Source organism: Taudactylus pleione, unplaced genomic scaffold, assembly GCF_031769625.1.
Source record: "Taudactylus pleione unplaced genomic scaffold, aTauple2 ptg000109l, whole genome shotgun sequence".
NCBI lineage: Eukaryota > Metazoa > Chordata > Amphibia > Anura > Myobatrachidae > Taudactylus > Taudactylus pleione.
The window spans coordinates 1,268,375-1,294,746 of record NW_028284511.1 but is presented as its reverse complement, the minus strand read 5'-3'; the positions used below and the strand labels follow the sequence as shown (position 1 = coordinate 1,294,746).

Below are 26,372 nucleotides of genomic sequence, written 5' to 3'. Positions count from 1 at the left end.
GGGTTAATTTGCAATTTTCTGGAGCACATTGGCTTGGGGCTGTCCTGCTTCATAAGGTTTTGGTGTTTTACAAGAATCTGTTGGTTATAGTCTATATCAATGGCTTCCCGCCTGATCCTTTTCCATCACAAATGACACCTTGTCACTACTTGTATTCGCCCTATGCATGAAGTTGTTGACAAGGGCTAAACAGAGAAATCCAGACATCAATGGCATTACTATATGCAGTGTTGAAAACAAACAGTATTATTTGCTGATTATCTATTAACTACTACATACAACCCTCTGGCCTCCTTCCCAAACCTGATTAAGAAAGTGTACAGATTTGGGGACCTGTTTAATGTTAATATCAATAACACTAAAGCTGGCCACACACTAGACCAACTTACATCCAACCAGCCAACTTGTTGATTGGTAGGAATGAAACTCTGGTAACGTATGGGAGTAACTAATGATCAGCAATTTGCTCCTAAATGCCAGAAAACAGATGAAAATGGTCATCAGACAAGTTTGTTAAATGTTTGATCTAAACAATTTGTTCAAACAACAGTTTTGGTCCATTTTCCAGCATTTGGGAGCAAATTGCTGATTGACATTTGCTTTGATACCTTACCAGGTTTTCATTCCAACCAATCAACTAGTTGTCTGGTTGGACAGATAATCTTTAGATGTGTGGCCAGCTTAAGTCTGTCATCCCTGTCTCCGTGGTTGGTGGGTTACAGCAGGACCTTCTGTTGTTTTGGCAATCTTTCCTCTTGAAATACTTGTCATGACTAAAACCCCATCTGGTTTATAACAACTTTCAGTTTCTACTCTATAAAATTAGATCAGATTAACCGCGGCCGTGTGTGCTATGCTACTCCATGTCGCGTGCTGCGTTCGCACCATGCAATCGTATGGAGTCCCGGGTGTGAACGCAGACGCATGATGTCTAGTGTCCACATCTGTAGGTCCGTGGACACTAGACATCATGACTTTCGCCCATCCTAACTTGTCTACACAAACTCATCTCCTTTTATGTCTATTACAAATAACCCTCCATTCACTGCCTGCACCCTCAAGCTCTATTGGTATGTTGCACCAGGTGTGCTCTTGGGATGCGCTAGCTGGTGGATTCAAGTGGGGTTTGCCAGTTTTCAGCCTTTCAGGATTCTCGTTACTTCCCATTGGGGCTTGGTAACAATAGCATTCTTTATAGCTAAAGTTTCTCTCTCAACATCTCAGTTGTAGAAACAAAATTCATGATATTGACAAGGTGGTACAGATGTCATAGCCTCTGTAAGAACATTTCTTCACTCATCCCTCCCACTTGCTGGCACTATGACTTAGCAATTGGATCTCCAATTCATGTCTGGTGAAGCCTTACTGGGTCAAGATCCTGCAGATCTCCAAGCAAATTCTTGGTTCTGCAGTTCTTCCAGAACCTGGTTTCTGGCTTCTCCTACATACCATGTTCCCTATCTCCACATATAAAAAATTGCTACTTAAGCACATAAACAATGCAGCCAAGGCACTTGAAATCTATTAACCTCCTTCTATTTCATGGTAGATATCTATCATTGATTACTTAGTATGTATCCACCAGCGCAAAGTGTCCCCAACAATGTGTCGGAAGCTGCTGGGCACAGAGTTGTCCAAAAACTCAGGAAATTAGTAGTATAAATAAGAGTGATGTGTCCAGCGCTAACTTTGTGATAGAGTAATATAAAGAAACAGGATGAAGAAATATGTTAGGCTGTAGATAAGAAAGAAGCACAAAGCAAATATGTTAAAAAAGAGGAGTAATTTAATGAAACTGGGTATGGGGTAAAAAACAAGGAGACACAATGCTCCCTTGTGCAATGTCCAAATGTCCAGTATAGCAATAGTGGAACTAGGAGGATATGACCTACATTGTATACATGGGTTATAAGAGAGCTCCTTTAGGGTGCCTCTTTCCGTAGTACACTGGGGGTGTCTACGTGAACCTTGTTGGCAAATATAATGGTGCGCCTGCGGCGAGGGGAATGCCCCTAAATAAGGGGGTAATGTCCTTCCTTGTATCTGGGTTGTAGGTAACATAAGGTAACCCTTTGAGGGGGTCCCTTTCCGTATGACACTTGTGCTTACGTCTCCCTCTTAGCACTATAGTGACAACCCGTCTTCCCGTACTGGCATGTGTAGTCTCCAATAGATGAAAATATAGGAGAGTTATGTCCTGTGCGTATTAGTGAAGGGTGTGGGTGAACCCCTAATCAGGGCGTACCTACCGTATGAAAGATCATACGTCCCCTTACTAAATGTGATGGTGTGGCAACGTGGGTATAATAACAGTGCAAGACAGGGGTGGCGTCCCGCACTTCTGTCCCTACCGTGAGTATGCTCTGTCTCACTGGCACGGCGTCTCAGATCGCCTCCTGCTGACACACGCGGCTTCTGGTCACCGCTCCTCCAGGGTGCCTGTAAGCCGGGATAGATGACAGTCTCCACATGCGTGTGTGCGCCGGCTCCCTGTGTCGTCCGTCCAGGTGCTCAGGAATATGCTGGGTAGCTGCAAGTGTGTCACGTGTGGGCACAACGCGTTTCAGCCTATCGGCCTTTCTCAAGTTTACACCTGATGTGTCCAGATGGATATTTGTATGCTAGTCCCACCAATCAAGTAATCTGTGGGCGTATATATCTGTCCCTCCTTATGATGTCATGATGAATCAGATGTAGTGAATACATATGATTGTCTCTGTTAGTACTTGTATCAATCATACAGCTGCAAATGGCTCCTGTGCATCAGGTAGTGGATCACACGTCCTTAAGTATATGTGTGCACATACTGCTTTCTTAATTTGAAGAATGCATGTTATTCATATTCATGGCAAAATATACAAACACTGATTGCAGTAGTATGCATAACAGTGTATTCAAAAATGTGGGGGATTGGTGGAGGGGAAAATTATATTAGGAAGAAGAATGAAATGAAAAATGAATAAATATAAATGTGATGTATAATTGTAAAATGAAAAACGGGGGATAAAAGAGAAAGAAAAAGAAGAGGGGGGAAGGGAGGGGGACATAAACAGAGGAAAGGAATGGGAATAGGGGTGGATATGGGAAATTCTCAATATTAATAGGGGATGAGTATTTATAAATATATGCCATAAAAAAATGTATGCTCCTAATCCCATATTGGGATTGATCACTAACACCAAAGTATGATGAAAGGTATTAGAGGGTATTATATTTATTTATTTATTATTTATTAACAGTTTCTTATATAGCGCAGCATATTCCGTTGCGCTTTACAATTGGAGACATTGATAGAACAAAACAGGGTAATAACAGACAGACATAGAGGTAAGAGGGCCCTGCTTGCAAGCTTACAATCTATAGGGAAACAGGCATTGATACACAAGGATAGGTGCTATATATATTGCAATTTGGTCTGGCCAGAATGCAGAGTTTCTTGGTGGGCTGCATGATCCAGTCACACAGGAATGTCGGCAAAATGTCAGGAGTATGTGAGAGAAAGACAATGTGTGAGGTTATGTGTGGACTGTGAGAGGGGATGTGATAAGACATGGAAGCTATGAAGGTTATGTGGTCGGTTCTGGAATCTGATAAGCTTGTCTGAAGAGGTGAGTTTTCAGGGAACGCTTGAAGGATTGAAGAGTAGAGGTAAGTCTTATTGTGTGTGGTAAGGCATTCCATAGAGTGGGTGCAGCCCGAAGAAAGTCCTGTAACCGTAAATGGGAGCAAGTAATGCTTGGGGATGAGAGACGCAGTTCTTGTGCTGAGCGGAGAGGTCGGGTTGGGAGATATTTTGAGATGAGTAAAGAGATGTATGTTGGTGTAATTCGGTTAATGGCCTTATGTATGTGTAAGTAACTGTATTTTGTATTGAATACGGTAGAAAACCGGCAACCAATGGAGGGACTGACAGAGCGGGGCAGCAGACGATGAACGTTTGGCAAGGAAGATAAGCCTCGCAGCTGCATTCATAATGGATTGTAATGGCGATAGCCTGTTTTTGGGAAGACCAGTAAGGAGACTATTGCAATAGTCAATGCGGGAAATAATGAGTGCATGGATTAGAGTTTTTGCAGTGTCTTGTGTGAGATATGGTCGAATTTTGTATATGTTTTTTAGATGTATGTAACATGATTTTGAGACAGATTGAATGTGGGGAACAAAGGACAATTCAGAATCAAGGATGACACCAAGGCAACGAGCTTGTGGGGTGGGGTGGATTGTTGAGTTATCAACAGTGATAAAGAGATCAGATTGGTAACTTATTGGCCGGTGGAAATATAATTAATTCTGTTTTAGAAATATTAAGTTTCAGGTAGCGAGATGACATCCAAGATGAAATGGCAGAAATACATTCAGTGACACGGACCAATACAGATGGTGATAAATCTGGAGAGGATAGGTAGATTTGAGTATCATCCGCATACAGATGGTACTGAAATCCAAAAGAGCGGATTAGTTTGCCAAGAGAGGTGGTATAGATTGAGAATAGCAAAGGACCTAAGACAGAGCCTTATAGTCCTCTGTATCTCCTATGTGATATTGAGGATGTCTCAATCAGACTTGGAGCGTGGTGTGAAGTTGACTATCTAATTAATATGGTAGTGTGTGGTCACATCACCATATGATTAATCTATAATAATAATATTTTATGATCTTATTAATACGCTGTTGTTAAAATCTACATTAAGGCCTCTAAGTGTCATGGTCTTCAAAGTGAAAATCCACTTCATCTCCTTCTTATCCAGATGATCCATATGGTTTCCACCTCTCCAATTTCTGTTGGGTTGTTCTATGGCTACAAAATAGAGATCTGATGGGTTGGAGTTGTGTACCTCTTTAAAGTGTCTGGAGACACTGTGGTTATCATATCCAATTTTGATGTTACGTATGTGTTCATATATTCTGGTCTTAAGAGGTCTTATGGTCCTACCTATATATTCAAGTCCACATCCGCACCTAAGCATGTAGATGACTCCCTTTGTCTCACATGTCATATGTTGTCTGATTGTGAATGTCCTATTTATCGTATTTAAATGGAATTCTAGTCGTTTCTTTGTGCTTGGATATTGTATGTTTTTACATCCCGCACACTTATTACAGTAGTAGAACCCTTTGGAATGTGTCGTAAATGGTAAAATTGTCTGTTGAAGAGAAGTTGGTTTAATATGATCTCTCACTAATTTCTTATTAATATCAGGGGCTTTCCTTAAAACAGCATCGGGTGTAGGATTTAGGATTTTACTGAGGTCATTGTCTTGCAGAAGAATATCCCAGTGTCTTCGTAATATCTGTTTGATTTTATTTGCTGACTTGTATTGTGTGATGAAATACAAATGCTCCATGTTATCTTTGTCATTGTTCACTTTCTTTTTCTAATAAAGTTTGTCTGTTTAACTTGGAAGTTTCTGTAAATGCCTGTCTAACAAGTTTAGGATCATATTGTTTTTCTATGAATTGTTGACTAAGTTCCCCTCCTTGTATGGTGTAATCCTCTATCCTCGAGCAATTCCTTCTAATACGTCTAAATTGGAACTTAGGGATGTTATTGAGCCATGTTTTGTGATGTCCACTGGATGATAGTATATAACTATTAACAGCTACACTTTTTCTATATGTCTTGGTATGTATCTCGTTATTGCTTATAAAAATCTCTAAATCCAAAAATTCTATTGTGTCCTGGCTGCTCTTGGTAGTGAATATGAGGTTCTGATTGTTGTTCTCCATATGTGCTATGAATTCCTGTAGTGATGAATGTGTCCCTTTCCAGATGAAAATGATATCATCTATGTACCTCCGCCATAGGATGAGGTTCGCGCCAAAGCTATGTCCACTCCAGATGTGGGCTACCTCCCATTTCCCCATAAAGAGGTTGGCATAGCTCGATCCCATGGTGGTCCCCATTGCCTGCAGGTAAAAGACATTATTGAATCATACATAGTTATGGTGTAATATGAACCGAATGATGTCCAAAATAAAATTGATTTGTATAGGGTCCATGTCTGTCTTAGTTTGTAAATAGTACTGTGTGCTTTCTATTCCTTGTGTGTGGTCTATGATACTATATAAAGATGCAACATCGCTCGTTACCAGTCAGTAATCCGATTGCCATTCTATTGTTTGAAGAGTAGCGAGAATATCTGTCGTATCCCTGATGTACGAGGGAAGCATTTTGACTAAATCCTGTAGAAATGTATCCGCATACTGAGAGAGATTGGCTGTAAGTGACTTGATCCCTGAAACTATCGGACGTCCTGGGGGGTTAATGCTGTTTTTATGAACCTTGGGCAAATGGTAAAAGACTGGTATTATTGGATGTTCATTATGTAGAAATGCAAACTCTTGTTTTGTAAGAATACCCATATCTCTTCCACGTTTGAGTATTGTTTCCAAATCAGCCTTATACTGTGCAGTGGGGTCTTGTTTGAGTATGAGGTAGGTTTTTGTGTCACTCAATATCCTAGTTGACTCTTCCATGTATTTAATTTTGTCCAATACCACTATGCCCCCCCCTTTATCTGCTGGTTTGATAATTATATGATCATTGTTTTCCAATTCTCTTATGGCTTTATTCTCTTTATTGGTTAAATTCCGTTTATACTTGGTATTGTGTTCGTCCAATAATTCAATGTCCCTCATTACCATGGATTCAAAGGTTTCTATTGTCAAAAAAGTTTCTATTGTCATAGTTTTGTGTAATGGCATTGTTGCTGAAATATTTTTTCAAAGTTAATTTTCTCGTAAATGCTTGTAGATCGCAATAAACTTCAAATATGTTTGCTGATGTAGTGGGCGCAAATCGATAAAACTGACTCCTGCTCTTTAGATAAATCCATGCTACTAACGTTGAAGATGCACATATTATTTTGTTTAGTTGTAGTGGATGTTAAGCTAGAATCCTGTCTTGCTTGTGTTTATTTGTTGTGTTTCTCCCCTCTGCATCCTCGTCTAGTTCTGTGGTTTTCCGTTTCGTGTTCGTTATGGGTGTTCTCAAAATCCCTTTTGTTTTTGATTCGCAGGTCCTTCGATCTGCTTCCAGGTCTAAAAAATTGTCCTCCCATGTTTGTGTATTGGTGTCTAATGTTGCCTCCGGGTTCTGTGTCTTAATTTCTTCTAACGGTCTTGTTGCTATTGTATCCATGTGTGGATCAATATCAGATTGTTGTATATTGTGGTATATGGCAGTATTGTAAGTTCTCTGGGTAGTAACCCAGCCTTGATCGAATGATAATCTAGCTAGTTGCTCATACACAACGTCATCTTCTATCTCATAAATGGAAAAGGATGTGTCTTCCGAATCTTCTGATGTGGAACTTATGCTTATTGAGGTGTTATTCGAATGTCGTCTTAAGGGTTCTCTATGAATTTTGGTTATACACTGTTGATACGTAAGACCTGTATCCTTATAGAGATGGGTGATATGGTCTTCCTTTCTGTTAATCTTATTGTCCCTGCTCAAAACCCTTTGAGTCTTGGATGATGTTTGTCGTATATTTCCAGATTTGTTGTGATGTTTCAGCTCTGGATGTAATTTGCTATCAGTGGTTCTATGTCCTCCCTTATTCTTATTTTTTGTTTGTGTTAATGTAGGCACAAGTGTCATACGGAAAGGGACCCCCTCAAAGGGTTACCTTATGTAACCTACAACCCAGATACAAGGAAGGACATTACCCCCTTATTTAGGGGCATTCCCCTCGCCGCAGGCGCACCATTATATTTGCCAACAAGGTTCACGTAGACACCCCCAGTGTACTACGGAAAGAGGCACCCTAAAGGAGCTCTCTTATAACCCATGTATACAATGTAGGTCATATCCTCCTAGTTCCACTATTGCTATACTGGACATTTGGACATTGCACAAGGGAGCATTGTGTCTCCTTGTTTTTTACCCCATACCCAGTTTCATTAAATTACTCCTCTTTTTTTAACATATTTGCTTTGTGCTTCTTTCTTATCTACAGCCTAACATATTTCTACATCCTGTTTCTTTATATTACTCTATCACAAGGTTAGCGCTGGACACATCACTCTTATTTATACTATTAGATGTCTATCATATATATTTGAACCCCTGCCTGCAATTTCACCCCCTCTTTAACACTAAACTGACTTCTGCTTTACAGTATGTCCTCTCTGACCTTTGATTACATGATAGAATACGCTTCAGTCCTTCTTTTTCACATGTCTCGCACTTTGATTATTACCAACTATTTTACTTCTGTACTCAACTTCCTTCCCCCGTCTTCGATTTGCCCTCAGTTTTAACCTTTGCATCAATTCATATTTTGTGTGTTTGATTCTTTTTCCCTACTGGATTACTCATGATTTTTATAATATAGTTATTCTGCATTCTAAATGACTAATTACCCATTTTCTTCCTTGTTGTTCTACAAAACTCTAAATAAAAAATACATACAAAAATCTAGTTAATGTTATTCAAGTTCAGGTCTTTAAATAAAATAATATGGTGTGTTTGTAAATGAACAACTGCTCCTTTGAAGAATTACTCATTTATATGGATCTCTTTTAGATCAGTTATTCCTTGTTTTTTACAGACCAAGCAGGTGATTCAGTAGTGGATGGAATTGCAAATCCTAACGGAAACAGCTGTGCAATTCCGTCCTTGCAATCATGTTATTGCAGCAGGAGGCGTCATGCCTCCTGCATGCATTACTTATCCGAGCTGTGTCCAAGGATGCAGCATTGGATAATCTGCAATTACATTGGTCGGCTGAGTGACCCATAGGGTCGCGCAAGCCCGTTGCCGCGGATACAACAAAGAGGCCAAGAAATCTCCATCAGCCGATCAAAATCCTGGCCTCTCCACTCCCCTCCCCAATGGCGGCGATATGCCGCTGTTATGGGAAAGGGAGGCCGTTGCCGCCGCCACCTGCCCACAAACGGCAGCAGACTCTCATTCACTGACAGTCTGCTGCCAGATTGCGTGTGAATGCGCAGGACCCATACTGCACATGCACAGTACGGGTCCGGTGCCTATGCGTGAAGTTATAAGGCCATCACCAACCTTGGGGGAGATGTGCTAAGCATTGGAGAGTGATAAAGTGGAGAGAGGTACATCTACCCCCCCCCAATGATTTTTTGTTCTCTGCTTTGTATTGAAATATGTGCCAATAATAAATAAGTACTTGCAAGTTGTTGTTTTTTATGCATTGAAGTTTATTACATTTCAATCTACATACAAAATTACTGAATAACATAATAAAAATCTGACCTGATTCATTTAGTAGTACAGTTGTTGCAATAATATATATGACATTTTTACTTGTACGACTAAGTCTTATCTACATAATGGCAATGGCTCACATTGGTAACTTTGCTAATCCTGAGGCTCCCAGGACACTAGTTTAGCCTTTAATTATTCAACTGTTGATGATGCTCTCCTGGCTTTTCTCTGAGTATTTAAAGTTTGCATTAAAATCTTGGTTAGGTGTGCAGAAGGCACCAACACAGCCACATCTGAGTACATCAGTGTAAGTGTAGACCTCACGTCTCCCATTGGCACAAACCATTTCAACGCTCTTATTCCCTACTTCAAGCTCTGAACAGCAAGAACATGAGTGGTCAATGTTCTTGGTAGCCATTGAGTAGCTGTAAAATGAAAACAAGAAAGTTTATTTAATAACTTGAAATTCAATTTTTTTTTTTAAATCTATTCTTACAGGATATATCATGAGATAAATTTTTTGTGAAATCGGAGTAATAATAATCAAACCATGTATTGTGAATTTGGGAAGTGACTTATTTAATCATTTAAAACACTCCATAATTCAAAATAATACAAAAACACCTGAAAGCTTAAATAGATTCTTACACATCATTAATAACAGCAGTCACTTATTTTATCATATGTCTAAAGCAATATTTCATAATTACGTTTGTTAAAATCCTTTCAAATAATTTATCATTGACAGAAGGGTTCACAAGTTTAGAATTACTGGAGATGTGCGCTTCGGTTTTCCTGAATTATGAATATGATCGAACTTAGGGGCTCCGAGACAAATCAAGTCCAAGGCCGGATTTACTTTGTGGTTCTGAGTGGAATCGGGTCCCGGTTCTGGTCTGCTGTCAGTTTGGACCTCAGATTTAAAAACTGAACTTGGGTTTTACATTGCATATTAATAGGTCCAATTTACATGATTTTAGCTGTTTTTATCGATTTTTTTCATAATTTTTTATCAATTTTTGAGCAATCCAAAACCGAACCAAATCTGAACGAAAGCATTTGTGTGTGTGGTTTTGAATTAGAACCAGAACCAAAACCAAAACACGGAAGTTTGCACACATCTCTAATAATTACCCGGTTCTGATTTTGTTCTTTTTAAAGATTGTTACCGAATCTACTTTCTGCCACCCTTATAGCACTCACCCAGTTTTGAGTGAATCCATAAATATAATAAATAATCTAAAACTAACTGAACTTGGTTCCTTTAGCACTTATTGGTGGGTGTTAAAGGAACTAGGGAGCTCATTCAGACCCGCTCGCTACATGCGTTCGCTTGCTCCCAGCATATGCAAATCCTGTGCACGCCCAGCAAGGCAGGCGATCGCACGGCAAGGCATTTGCTCGCCCATTATGTCTTGGTGAGTGATCACTTGCGCTCGTCATCTCCTGGAAGTGCTCGAAAATATTGGTACATCGAGCACCATCAGATGCGATCGCAGCGCTTGAGGTTGACTATACCCTTCCGCAAGCACTGCGATCACTTCAGAATGAAAACCCACCAAGTGATGTGTAGTATGATGCTGCCTTTTAATTATGCACGCCTCTGAAACGGCGTTGAAACACTCAGGCACACCTGCGTTCGCACCTCCACGCATCCCGATCTCTCGCATTGGTTTGTGCACGCATGCGAAGAAAGCGACTATTGGCCAGCTACGGGCATTCGCATCATAGCGAGCAGATCTGAATCAGCCCCTAAGTTTGGCAAAATACCTAATCTGTTTTAACATTATTTAAGTGTAAGTACAACTCTGCCTAGGTATAGAGTTGATTAATAGTCGAGTTGTTTTTTAAGAATATGATTACTTTTTATAGCCACTATAATTAAATTAGGTGAGAATGATAATGGTCTTTTAGTGACTGTTGGAATTTTCCAGCCTAATCATTTTATCCTTTTATTTACATAGTTTATGTTATGTGCAAAATATCCTTAATGCACACATAGTTTAGAGTGGCCACTTTATTTATTTATTTGTGTAAGTGTAGTTGAATAGAGCGCCTGGTGTGTTGCATATAAAATTAGATAAAACAAAAGGTCTTAGTGAATATATCTACAAAGTGATGAAAGTGATAATCATAAACAATTTCTTCACATAAAAAAGACATAAACATAAATCAAGGGGCCTGCAAACAGTAATAGCAGCAATTAGAGCTCTATTAAGATGTTTATAAAGTGCAGTGTACTAGACAAACATATACCATAAAACAGACATAAAAATTGATCAAAGGGCCTGCACACAGTAATAGCAGCAAATACAAGCTCTATTAAGGTATTATAAAGTGCAGTGTGCTGGACAAACATATACCATAAATATGTACTTCATAATAAAATGATAATAAATAAATACCGCATATACACTGATCATATGTTTAAAATTCAGACATTAAATAATTCTTTCAAATATAAAAAGAATTATTAAAAACGGCAATGCTTATCTGGATATATGATAAAAGTTCATCAGGCAAGAAAGAGGCAGCTTATGATTATCACTTTCATCACTTTGTAGATATATTCACTAAGACCTTTTGTTTTATCTAATTTGATATGCAACACACCAGGCGCTTTATTCAACTACACTTACACATGTTTTTCTGAGGACAATTAACCCATTGTCCTATATCAGTTGTTTTAGCAGACACCTATCACATTAGGGTGTGTGGTTGCCTTATAACACTTTTTAATCATCACGTAGAGGAGAATTGTGCCAGGTTGGCGCTATTTTCATACTATTATTATTTATTTATTTATTAACAGTTTCTTATATAGCGCAGCATATTCCGTTGCGCTTTACAATTGTAAACATTAATAGAACAAAACTGGGTAATAACAACCAGATATATAGGTAGGAAGTAACTGAATGCATATATAAAGGGATAGCTGAAAAAATGTGTCTATGTGAAGAATTATGTTATACACCATAGCAACAAGATTGCATCTATTTATTTTACATTTTTCTCATGTATATTAGCCATTGAAAGCAAATATCTGACTAGTTGCAATACAGAAGGTTACAGTCTATTACATCATTATTTAGCCTATGGTACAGTTGTATTAATTGATAGGCACCATAATCCAACTGCCTGTATATGTGACCGAAGACAAAGTCCAAGGTAATTTCAGTGGACTGAAGGCTGCAACTACGTTTATCTATATAATAAACAAGAAAGTGCGTGTGTGTCTCTCTGTCTGTTTGTCCTTTATGCACGGCCAGAGTTCTGTACCTAGCTCCATCACATTTGGAATGGTGGTGTAGTTTAACTAGGATTAGGTTATTGCCTAGGTCTGAACTCCATCAGGGCCACCACTGTAGCTCAATCCCATAAAATCGGGACACTGTTAAATTACACAGGTTCTGGGACTGAGAGGCAGGCTTTATACACACACTGTCACAGTGCCTGGCAGGCTCATGCGCAGCTCAGCACTTGATACATTAAGACTGTGACAGGCAGCATAATCAATCCACAATCTTTGATTTTAGCAAAGTTTAGCATATGGAGATTACAAACAGCAGGGGAGATTAATTTGAACCGCACTTTTCGAAAACGGGGCATGCCGCAGCCGTTGGAGGGATAGGAGAGGCTGGCAGAGATTTACTGGCCTCTTTTACTCATCTGCAGTGGCCAGCTTGCGTGACCCCGTGGTCACTCAGCCGGCTGAAGGGATCACAGATGATCCAATGCAGCTCGGATCAGTAATGCCTGCAAGAGGCGTGACGCCTCCTGCTGCATTACACTATTACAGCTATAGCATATCTGTCCGCAGCTAAATCACACCCTCTTTTCTGCAGAGATTTCTTAAAATCAAGTGATTTTGGAAGTTATACTGACTTCTGTTCTGTAAGTCAGTCTGCTTCTGATTTACCCCATTCCAAATGGTATGAGAATATACTGTACCTTCCTGCACTGTCATTTACTACTAATTTGCATAGTTATCCAGATTATAGGAGAGGACAATGTAAAAAAATTAAGGCTGCAGGTGTACTTCAGGGTCCAGTCTTCATCCCGGGCAACGCCGGGTATCCCAGCTAGTGGATAATAGGTGAACTCTGCTAAATTTGACTTCTATAACTAATGGACCATACTATTAGATCATTGACATACCATAGAAATATACCATATAACTATTGTGTATTTGGCGTGTAAAACATGTGTGTTTGTTATACTGCTTACAGTATATTTAATGCATATTGAAACATTTGCAACTAGAACAAAAACATTTGACTTACAAGGATGATCCCATGCAGGGGCCTCCACAGTATGAAAGCTTTACGGTCACCTCACAGTCATCTTGTTTAAGAACAGTCACATTTGTACGAATACCACAATCTTCAGGAATCTTGGGATTTGGTGTTATTGATGAGCCCGATGTTACTGTGGTTAGGTCTATAGAAAAAATACTCAGTAAAGTGAGTAAAAATTCTCTAAGTGCAGATTTTGTTAAATATTGATGAAGCTGGATGCATTTGTTCCAATGGAGTTGTGACAAGCCAAAAATGAAACAACTATGTCTCAAATTTGTAAACTGAATACAGGGGAGATGTATCCAACCGTGAGGAGAAATAAAGTGTAGAAGTTGCCCAAAGCAATCAATCTGCTTCTGTCATTTTCTAGACTGCGCTAGATAAATGACAGTTAGAAGCTGATTGGTTGCTATGGGCAACTCTTTCATGTTATCTAGGTTTGATACATCTCCCCTTACATAGGCAAACGCAGGGGGGGGTTTCCGTCTGTGTGGAAACCCCCCTCCCCAGCCCACACCATGACAACAATAGAAATAGTAATATAATAGAACGTTACTAGTGTTGCATGTTATTCTCAGTATCACACATGAAATAATTAGCACCACCTGCGGATCTTTTAACATGTATCAGTCAGTAATAAATAACCTGTGCACCAACTAGGAGATCTGGAAAACATTCACTGTTAGGGATCTGCTGCTATAGAGCCCAATATGTACATATAGGTCCAGGGCAGTGCTAGGTTTTTCTGCTGCTCCTCCAGGCTCCCGGAATTGCTCTAATGCTCTGGAATGGTGCCCACATCTAAAATAAAGACATTCAGCTCAGGCAGGATGGCCCTACTGCTGCATCTTATGGATTACTGTGATCGCTGGTCCTGTATATGCTGGAATTATGACACACAATACACTTTGTATGACGCATATTAAAGCTGGTTAAGTGCTAATTATGCCCTCTGCATGGACTGGCCACACTCGCTCTAAAATCAAGCATTTGGAAACCCCCCCTCTAGATATACTGCGTTTGCCACAGCCTTAAGACTTGAACTTTTCAGTCTTCTCAACATATCTTGATAATTATATAACAAGTTGATGTTTCTTAAATTGGCATTATCATTATGATGCTAAAAAGTTTGCCACGTCTTACCGTAATCTCTCCGAGGTTGACATGTCCGGCAGCAGCCATCTGCATCATATTGGAGTGTACTCTGAAACATATGAGAGAAAACAATGTACAGTATGAGGTATTATCTAGCACTTGGGCTGCTATTTATAAACTTGAAGAAATCAGCAGCTTATTAGTTTAATTCTACAGTTTAATGTGAACATTAGTAAATACCAGTGGTGGACTTTCCACTAGGCACATGAGGCACGTGCCTATATGCGCCACTTGCTGTGAGCGGAACAACAAGCCCTCCTGCATGATAGCCATGGTATGGCGGTCATGAGGCGGCTTGAAGGCCAGGTGATTCCTTTTGTCATTACAACTGCCAGGAGGATGGGGAGTCATGGGCAGCAAATAGTGGTGTGGGTGAGGGGGTGAAGTTGGGGCTGACTTGGCTATCCGGGGGCATTAGGACGGGCTCTGACATGAAGTGGGCAGTTGCGTATTTGGGTGGCAATTATTAATGTTGTGGCTAGGGACAGCCTGATCCTAAATTCAGCCATGGTAAATACATTAGATACCAACTGTTTCTAATTTACAGCAATAGACATAGTTGCTAGTGCTTTTACATATAGTACATTTACCCAGTTCTCCTATGCAATGTGAAATTATACAGTGAAAAGCCAGCATAATAGTATGTGTGTGTACTTTTATTTGTCGCTGATGCTTGATGTGGATCCAGAAATAAGGCTATGTTCACATATGTTAAATACATTCATAGTTTGATATTATTTTCATGAAAAATAAACTATAATATTGAAACATTTAGATGATGACCTACCAGGTCACATGTGGTGATGTCCAACTCTTGGCAAACTGTCTTCACTTTGGTTAGGACTGGCTGACCATTCTCTTCATTACATTCATAGTAGCTGCATTTATTGTAACTATTGCGGTACTGTTGTCCAACCTAAGACACAGAAGCTGATTTGAATTTTGCAGCATAATACAGTGATAACAGCACTTTTTAGAACTTTTAACTCTAAGCTTCACAGTATATTAGATAGAGGGCCCCATATGTAGTTAGAGACCCGTAATTAGTTTTGCAATGTATAGTATATGCATTTCTATACTATGCATGCATACTGAAAATGTGTTGATATCTCAATTTATACGTGTCAAGGAGTTGCATGCTCTTATGTCTGGAAAGGTGGAATGTGGGCAGTCGGCAGTCGGTGGTGGGTAAGCATAAGCTGAGTAAGGGCATGTTACCATGTGTGTACATACTGTAAGTGCAACTAGACGTATCCTCATTTGGCACCATACCTGTGATGGGTACTGGTAACCTGCTGCAAACATATGTGATGTTGATGATGACCATCAGTGATATGATCTGGCAGTGTCTGATTGGCTGTTGTGTATTAACCTCTATAGCTGATAATACTTAATTCGTTAAAGACCTGGCAAGATTTGATCAAGTTGAAGCCATCTATTTGCATCACTTACTTGTAACTTTCATTTGGACTACAGTAGGGAAGAAGTATCCCATTTGAATTTTAAAGGTGAATTTTTTGAGAAGATCTTTCTGCATACATTCTGGGTCTGATACTGAGTTGCAGGTAAGACTTTTTGTATTGGTGGATCTTGCTATTTGTTCAGTATGCACTGTGCATATGTCAAAGCTGAGCATATGCAGCTACACTATGTAGACAAGAACACTTTGTAGGGAGGCCCATGCACTTGCAGTTCTACGGAAACAACAAATGTTTTATCAGGACGACAATGCCACCTGTCATGTTTCCAGGGTGATACTGGACTGGTATACAGAAAATTTGGTAACCTGGATGGACTGGCCAGCTTAGAGTCCAAATCTTAACCCCATTTAGAACCTTTGGGACGAATTTGAGTTACGGATGCATTCTAGGCCGTCTTAACCTTCTTCAGTGTCACAGTTGGTCACTGTACTTTAAGCAGAACGGCAAAACATATCGCCTGCTGTTACAAAGAAAAATAGGTGCACCCTGCGCAAGAAACTCAATAGGGAATGATGTAGAAACAAATATGTAGATAAAATGAATTATTGATATCCCCACCAGATACAAGATTCTTGAATCGATCTTTTGAATAAATGAATAAATAAATAGATAAAAAATAATAAGTCCAATGTCACCATTAATAATGAATAGGTCCAACAAAAATAAGAAGGATAGGTCCAATTTAAAAAAGTTTCTTCATAATAACATGGTAAACGTCTTCTATAATATACTGGTCTGCCCAAGTCACATAAGCCACTCAGTTTCCTCTTCAAAACACTATGGTACCTCTTGTTCCTCAAATATAAAAACAAGGGAAAATCGCAATAGTGTGATACAGTAATTTTATTTAGAGTGACAATTTAAAAGTGATTAAGAGGCTGCGTACCAGACAAAAGGGTGTATAAAAACACCATCAAGCATTCATAGAAATACTGGGTACCTCCTGGGATCAAGAATCCACCCACTGTGCTTTTTGGTCTGGATCAGCTCCTCCTCAACCATCCACCAACGCGTTTCAGCTTCAAATAAAGCCTTTATCAAGGTATACTGGGCTAGACCAAAAAATCCTCTTTATATCCCTCTTCCTATCATTTCATTGGTCAGCAATGTACCACATGTGGTTGATAGGGGTAAAACTTGCTCCATGAAATAATACAGTTTTCATAGTGTTAATACATAGTAGTTTCCAAAAGAAGAAGTATACTTTTGTGTTCCCCAAGTTTATATAAAGTAGACAATAATTGGCCTTACTGTTCTCAATACTCGCGTGCGTTCCACCGCGATGTGTGCGTGGAACGCACATACTTCCGGTTGTTAATGCCGGAAGAAGGTTATGCGCTCCACCACACTGCATGTGTGGAACGCATACCTCCATCTTGTTTTCTAGTCATCACGTGCGTTCCACCGCGATGTGCGCGTGGAACGCACATACTTCCAGGTAAAAAACAGTGCTGTATCGTGTTTGTCAACCGGATGATCTTGGCTCTTTTATTCTCCCTGGCGGGCACTCCTAAAAATGACCAGGCTTAATAATAAAGTACAATGTTCTACTGCAGTGGTTCATACTCATCCGGTAGCCATCACCGGAAGTCGTTTTTTTTGCGTTCCGAGGATGCAATCCTCCTGGAACGCATATTGAAATCATTTTGAGAAAACAAAAAAAGTTTCTAAGAGATAGAAACAATGATAGAAATGGGGAGGATATTCCAAAAAATGTAGAACTTGACCAATCATTCACAGATAGCATATACACACAGGGTGATACCAGTACCCCGTGTAATTGCATTAGTGAGATCATAACCCCACCTAGAAAAAGTTACAAAACTCCACGGAGGGTGGATTGGAAACATAAGGAAAAAAGAGGGAAAGAAAGAATTCCTTATAGGGAAACACGATGGAATGAAAATAGAAGACATTATAATGACAATAGAGACAAAAGACCCTTTGAAAAAAAATTATGAAAGACGTTATAGAACACCCCGAGTTAGTGATCGTTATATCATCAAAGATGAATGGTATTCTGATAATTATCGTCCAGATAAAGGAAATTCTACAAATAGATTTAGAATTCTAAATGACCGGACTTTTTTAGAAAGGAGTCAGAAAAGGAACAGAAATTTCTGACAATAGGCTTAACGAATAAGAAAACGAAACGTAAAAGGGGTACTAGGGGAAAAGGGACTACCAAAAGTAAAAAAAACAACGAGATTTTAGAAACCATTGAAAATGTATCTGAAAATAAAGATCTGGTTGAAACTAAAATTTATAATTTGAGTACACATGAACTCTCACAAGAGGAGAACTCAGCATTACAGAAGGGATTAAAATTTGCCCCGTCTTCTAAATTAAACAAATTTCAAACCTATGTGGATCTTCAAAAATTTGTAAGAAAAATATCTCTAAAAAAATATTTCCACAATAAGACGGGAATTGAGAATAGCAAAATAGAAATATTTAAACCAAAATCTAATTTTAACCCTACATTCAACCTAGGGTGTTTCATTGAGAGTTTCCAAAAAGCTGTCTGTGATGAATTGGATGAGATTAAACCCACATGGCAGAAAATCAAGAGTAATATGAACAGAAAAGAAAGAGAAGCAATTAAGAATCTTGAAAGTAATTAAATGATCACTATCAAACCAGCGGACAAAGGGGGAGGCATTGTAATAATGGATACCAATAAATACGAAAATGAAATTTTTCGGCAATTAAATGACAGAACTACATACAAACCCCTTAAAACCAATCCAAGTGAAAGGATTGAGAAAGAATTGGTAAAATTGTTAGATAGGTATAAGGAGGATAACACAATTACAGAGAATGAAATTAAATATATTATCAGAGACAACCCCTCCTTCCCAGTTTTTTACATATTGCCTAAAATTCACAAAAGTTTAGATGATCCCCCAGGAAGACCCATTGTGGCCGGTACAGAATCAGTGACCTCGAATTTGTCACATTTCACAGATCACCATTTACAACCAGAAGTAATAAAATTAAAATCATATATTAAGGATACTACTGACATCCTCAATAAAATCAAAGACATAGAATGGCGAGACAACTATATCCTTGTAACAGCAGATGTCAGTAGCCTTTACACCATCATAGACCACACTAGAGGCATAGAAGCCACCAAATTCTTTTTAGAACAGAGTGAAATTTGCAAGCGAAAAATTGATTTTATTCTGGATAGTATTTATTTTATTTTAAATAACAACTTTTTTTGGCACAAAGGCACTTTTTATGAACAAAAATGAGGGACCGCTATGGGGACCCGTTTTGCCCCTTCCTATGCTAATTTATTCATGGGCTTATGGGAAGAGAACCACATATGGACAAATAATGAATTCAGAGGGAACATTGTTTTGTGGTACAGATTCATAGATGATATTATTTTTATTTGGAAAGGGGAAGAAGAAGAATTAAATACCTTTTGCAACCAACTGAATCAAAATGATTTTAATATTCAGCTTTTATTCAATTATAGCAAATTAGAAATAATTTTCTTAGATCTTATAATATATATTAAGGAAAATCATATACACACCAAGAATTATAACAAACCTACAGACAGCAATGCATACATAAATATGAGGAGTAATCATCATCCAGTATGGTTAAAAAATATACCGAAAGGACAAATCAGGCGAGTGAGACGAAACTGCACTGAAAGGGAATTTTTCTCTGAATAAGTAGAGATTTTACAAAAGAAATTTGAAGCCAAAGGCTATTCCAAAAAAGAATTGGAAATACCAGTGAAGGAAATTAAAGAAATTAACAGAGAAACATTACTAATACCTAAAATTAAAAATATGGATAAAAATAAATTGATATTACCCTTTATTACTACTTACAATGGACAATATAAAACAGTTGAGAAATTAATAAATAAATATTGGCACCTTTTATTGAAAGACCCTATTTTAAAAACCCTAATTCCAGAGAAACCCCGTTTTATCTATAGAAGAGCAGAGAATTTAAGAAACAAATTGGTAAAGAGCGCAGTCCCCTTAAAGAGGAATAATAGGATTAAATTGAAAGGTTTTTATCGTTGTGGACTATGCCAGATGTGCAAACATCACGTAACACAATCAAATAAATCAGTACAATACAGCTCTAGCCATACAGGAATTAATTATGATATTACACAATTCATCACATGTAATAGTACCAATTGTATCTACCTAATTGAATGCAAATGTGGACTACAGTACATAGGGCCAACCACCAGGTCCTTAAAAGAAAGATGGTCCAAACACGTAAGGAATATAAAAAAGGGGTTCGAGAAACACTCAGTATCCCAGCATTTTAAAGAACATCACAACAGTTCTATAAATGGGGTTCATAGAGTGTTAGGTATAAAAATGGTAGAAAAACATTGGAGAAAAAAGAACATAGAAAACAATTTAGCTCAAACCGAAATGAAAACAATCTATGAAATGGGGACTCTTCATCCCAAAGGAATGAATATGGATTTTGAGCTTAAATGGTTTTTATAGTTGCTTCTTAACCATTTTATATTTATTCTATATTCTATATTTTAGAGTCTTTTAGTACTTTTATGTTATTATATGTTCTTTTATTAGATTTTTTTATTATATTATTGTCCACATATGGTTTTAATTGCTGCTTTTATTGTCCTTATATATGTATGATTTTAAATATGTAAGTGTGTCCCCCAAGTTGTTATCTACTAAACCTGAAGGGTTCCTAAATCAACTATTTATTATGTTTTAAACATATATTTATTATACATGTTTTAAGAAATAGCAATATGCGTTTCAGGAGGATTGCATCCTCGGAACGCAAAAAAACGACTTCCGGTGATGGCTACCGGATGAGTATGAACCACTGCAGTAGAACATTGTACATTATTATTAAGCCTGGTCATTTTTAGGAGTGCCCGCCAGGGAGAATAAAAGAGCTAAGATCATCCGGTTGACAAACACGATACAGCACTGTTTTTTAACAGCGGCTCGGCAGGGAGGTATGCGTTCCACACATTCAGGGTGGTGGAACGCATGACCCTGTTTGAGGATGGTCGGCAGAACACCCACTTCCGGTATTGATACCCGGAAGTATGTGCGTTCCACGCGCACATCGCGGTGGAACGCACGTGATGACTAGAAAACAAGATGGAGGTATGCGTTCCACAACATGCAGTGTGGTGGAGCGCATAACCTTCTTCCGGCATTAACAACCGGAAGTATATGCGTTCCACGCACACATCGCGGTGGAACGCACGCGAGTATTGAGAACAGTAAGGACAATTATTGTCTACTTTATATCAACTTGGGGGAACACAAAAGTATACTTCTTCTTTTGGAAACTACTATGTATTAACACTATGAAAACTGTATTATTTCATGGAGCAAGTTTTACCCCTATCAACCACATGTGGTACATTGCTGACCAATGAAATGATAGGAGGGGGGATATAAAGAGGATTTTTTGGTCTAGCCCAGTACACCTTGATAAAGGCCTTATTTGAAGCTGAAACGCATTGGTGGATGGTTGAGGAGGAGCTGATCCAGACCAAAAAGCACAGTGGGTGGATTCTTGATCCCAGGATGTACCCAGTATTTCTATGAATGCTTGATGGTGTTTTTATACACCCTTTTGTCTGGTACGCAGCCTCTTAATCACTTTTAAATTGTCACTCTAAATAAAATTACTGTATCACACTATTGCGGTTTTCCCTTGTTTTTATATTTGAGGAACAAGAGGTACCATAGTGTTTTGAAGAGGAAACTGAGAGGCTTATGTGACTTTGGGCAGACCAGTATATTATAGAAGAAAGACGTTTACCATGTTATTATGCAGAAACTTTTTTAAATTGGACCTATCCTTCTTTTTGTTGGACCTATTCATTATTAATGGTGACATTGGACTTATTATTTTTTATCTATTTATTTATTAATTTATTCAAAAGATTGATTCAAGAATTTTGTATCTGGTGGGGATATCAATAATTCATTTTATCTACATATTTGTTTCTACATCATTCCCTATTGAGTTTCTTGCGCAGGGTGCACCTATTTTTCTTTGTGTCTATTTAGAGTGTTTTTTTCGGGTGTACACTTTGCACCATTGCAGCATCATTCTCATATTCGTGAAGCGCTTGGATTATTAACATTTGTTTTGTGTATATCGCCTGCTGTTGTCCTGGAACTTGTGGACAGTTTGCCAAGAAGGGTGTCTACAGTAATCGCTGCACGTGGTGGACCTCCATAGTACTGACGCCAATAAAATCTCGTTGATCTTTTTGCTGTCAGTGTCCATCACTTTTGTCTACATAGTGTATGAGCAATGATGGCTGATTCAGAGTCATACTCCTCTGCATTTGCAGCTGAATGGGTGTAACTGGGTGGCTGCAGAGTGTTGACACATAGGTTTACTGTGGCTGTGTAGACAGAATTGTGGGCTGTGCAGAAGTGAGGTTATGCAGAGATCTCCTGATTTTGGACATAGGGCCCGATTCAGAGCCGCTCGTAAGCGGCAGTACGCTCGTTCCGAGCGATGTTCGCACTTCTGCGCATGCGTACGGTTTATAATACGCATGCGCGAACCAGTCAGTGCGCCCGAAAATCGTTTGTTCGCTATATAGTGAATGCCTGCTACTTTGAGTGACAGGATGAGGCGTATGTGGGTGGTAACAGGGGAAGATGCTTGAAAACGGGGAGTGGAATTAAGAACGCAGGCGTGCTTAAAGGTCAAAACGGGCGTTTTATGGGTGTGCATAATTAAAACAGCAGCGTCATTGACCACGTCACTGGGTTATTTTATAGCCCAAACTGCTCGCAAAATTGTGGTAGCAAAAACCAACCACAAGAATAGCGAGTAGCTCATACCCTGGTCGATGTACTCGATTAATCAAATAAATAGCAGACATGACGTAGGATGCGAGCGGCCAGGGTGCGTATTTTTCAAATAAACGTCCGCAAGTTTTGTTCGCTCGTTCAGACATGGAGGCGTGAACAGACCGCAAAGAGCGAACGGATCATTTGAATAGCCACCCCCTTTTTCTGAACGAGCGAGCGCTAATTGCGTCCGGCTCTGAATCAGGCCCATATTTCCTGCAGTGAGGATAGGGCTAGTACAAACATGTGCTGATAGTCACGACGGCTACTTTCACGAGTGGTTGAATGGGGGCAGGGTGGCTGCATAGATACAGGCACTGAATACGTGCAAAGATCTGTCTTTATATTTGTGCACAAAACTTGTATATCAGGCCTACAGTATTTCATACTTGCCTACTCTCCCGGGCCTGTCGAGTGCCTCCCGCAAATCGCGTGCCACTCCCGACACCCCACAAGACTAGGCAAGTCCCCCGCAATGGATGCCGGCACCCCGCTAACCCCCGCGCCAGCCGCAAAAGTGGGCGGTGCGAGGGTGTGATAACGCGATTCGCGCTGAATCGCGTCATTGTAGCCCCGCCCCCTGCCTTATAATGCCAGTAATATTGGCATTATAAAGCAGGGGCGGGGCCACGATGACGCGACCGCGTCGGCACGCCCCCGCTCCTCCTAATTGACCCGCCCCCATCCTCCCTGCTCGACGGACCTGCCAGCCCCCTTCCGGATTCCCCTGCCGAAATGTCGGCAAGTATGCAGTATTTATTTTAGCAACATGATTAGATCTACATTATATACTATAAATAGCATTGTGTTAAGAAAGCATTTGAGATCTACAGCAAGCTGTTATCTTGTCATGTAAGTTAAACAGATGAAGTTGACTTTAGTTCACATGTTGCAAAGCACCACTGTGCCAATGACATATAATCCCACAACTACATCCTATTCAGTGTAACTGAAAGGGTGGGAAAACTATATATGAGTAGTTGGTGGTACTCAATCGAACCACATATTTCAATAAATTAGAGATAAAGTAGAAAAGTTTCTCATAGCAACCAATCAACTTCTGTCATTATCTATCACAACCTGTAAATACCCCCCCCCCCCCTCCCGCTGGTTTGGCCATGCCTCCACTGCCAAGGCCCTTGTTAGATTTTGATCGCCCATGCAATGGGCCACTTCTCCACTTTATTTTTATCCAAGATTTGCTAAATCTCCCCCTAATTTTATGTCAGCCAAAAGGCCTTAAAGATGATAAAAAGCAGATAAAGCATTGAAAATTCCTGGATAGGATATACATATACTGTTGATCGTGTAGCAGTAATACAGCAATTCAATTTCATAGCATGTTTGCCTCCACATAGCTCCGTAGAAGGCAAAGGAATATAACTACAGGAAGTTGTATTTTAATTACCTCAATACTGACATCAGTGTTTTCCCCCTTCATGGTACATTGTTTTGCCACACATTGCCCACAGCACTCTCCATTCGTTTGTCTGTATTCATAGCCCTAAGGTAAAATAAAGAGCAGATAATATATTGATCAGTCTACCCAGAATATATGATATAAAATTAGATTTACAAGTTATATTCTGAGCTGTGCTTGTAATGACTCTTGGTAGGCACTGCTTCCCAGAGGAATATTATGTACAATGAATACATGATACTTAAGCAGTTATAGTAAATTGGATTCTTTTAAGTCACAAGATGTATGCAATATACTTGAAAGTTTTAGCAAAGTAATCTCAAAACAACAGACTCTATAGTTAAACAACTTATATAAACTCTGTAGTAGTACACTGCCATGATTGTGAGTGGGTTAATATTTTAATTAAAGTACAATGGAATATGCTGGCGGTATATAAATTCTTTTTAAATAAACTATATAGTTAATGGTATGTTTCTAGACAAGGCCACAACTAGGGGCGGGATAGGGGGCACATGCCCTGGACGCCTGACTTGAGGGGGGGGGGGGTGCCGAGAAGGAGATGGGGGGCCTGGCTGGCTGCAGTTGTTGATTTGGAGCCTCCCACAGCAGCTCTTGAGAGTGTGACACAGCACTACAGCATTCTAAGGTGGCATGGCCAGTGAACCAATAGGAGCTCACAGACTGGCATTCAATCATCAGCGGCTGCCAGTCCGTAAGCTCTGATTTCCTCATGACCGGCGGCCACATAAGAATGACTGCAGCATTGTGTCACTCTCTCAATGGCTGCGGATGGCTGCCTGCTAGTGCTGCTCCAAATCAACACCTGCTGATGCAGAAAAGATAAGAGGCTCATGGAGGGGGAGGGGAAAGGTAAGTGGCTTATAGAGGGGGAGGGGAGAGGCTTTTGGAGAGGGAGGGGCATAATGTGTAAGGGGCATTACTGTGTGGCATACTGTAATATGTAAAGGGCATTACTGTGGCATAATGTGTAATGGGCATTACTTAATGGTGCATAATGTGTAAGGGGCATTACTGTGTGGCATAATGTGTAAGGGGCATAACTGTGGCATAATGTGTAAGGGGCATTAATGTGACGTATTGTGTAAGGGGCATTAATGTGACGTAATGTGTAAGGGGCATTACTGTATGGCACAATGTGTTGTATGGGGCATTACTTAGTGTGGCATAATGTGTAAGGTGCATTACTGTGTCACTAATCCACAAACCCTTTTTGGGAGTGTCCTCTTTGTTTTTTGTTTTTTTTGCAAGCAGGAGAGGGGTGGGGGGGTTGGGATCAAACTACTGTCTTTCCCTGGGTGACAATAATCCTAGTTTCTGCTCTGTTCTAGAAGTAATCAGTTGGAGGAAAGCAGCGTACTGTATTAGGATGCATAACAAAAAAGACTGGTAAATTACCTTATATCAACAGTGTAAAACTATAAGTTATTCTTACTGTGCTGCAAGTGGTGTCGCATACAATTGGGGCACATTTTATTGCATAGAACCCTGAATTCATGTCCATATCATAAGAACATTCACATCTTTGGCATGCATCTTTTGGCTGTGGTATTGTAGATCCTCGCTAAAGAGAAAAACAAAAAGCTCAAAATTGTATCATAAATTATTTATGCAATGACAGCAAAACAAATTTGGCAGCAGCAACAAAAGTAACTAATTATTTCATCTATAGTACACATAATAAAATTATAGTAGCTATGAATTATTAAATATAAGTTTATCCAATTTAAAGGACAAACATTGCCCTCGGTTAGCTTTGACCGGATACATATCAGGCAATATATTGGATGATATATTGTTCCGGCGTGGATCGGAATGATATATCGTCCATATCCCTCAGTGTGTACCCTCAAGTGCTCATTCACATGCATCATCAGTGACGTCGTCCCGTCTGATGTGCTGCACATCAGATGGGGTATCATTGCTGGCGACCGCATCCAGGTGAATGCA

General features: G+C 39.5%; 1 protein-coding gene across 1 annotated transcript in view; it reads right to left on the bottom strand.

The window, feature by feature from the left end:
* Positions 1–9,166: 9,166 nt before the first annotated feature.
* LOC148525212 (uncharacterized) overlaps positions 9,167–26,372 on the bottom strand; it is a 102,951-nt gene continuing 85,745 nt past the window's right edge. Inside the window, exons 36-41 of the mRNA XM_088471023.1 lie at positions 25,858–25,986; positions 24,390–24,485; positions 15,425–15,553; positions 14,626–14,686; positions 13,468–13,612; positions 9,167–9,609 (exon numbers count right to left, since the gene is read on the bottom strand). Coding sequence (XP_088327149.1) covers positions 9,381–9,609; positions 13,468–13,612; positions 14,626–14,686; positions 15,425–15,553; positions 24,390–24,485; positions 25,858–25,986 — 789 coding nt within the window. The 3' untranslated portion in view covers positions 9,167–9,380. The remainder of the gene's footprint in view (positions 9,610–13,467; positions 13,613–14,625; positions 14,687–15,424; positions 15,554–24,389; positions 24,486–25,857; positions 25,987–26,372) is intronic.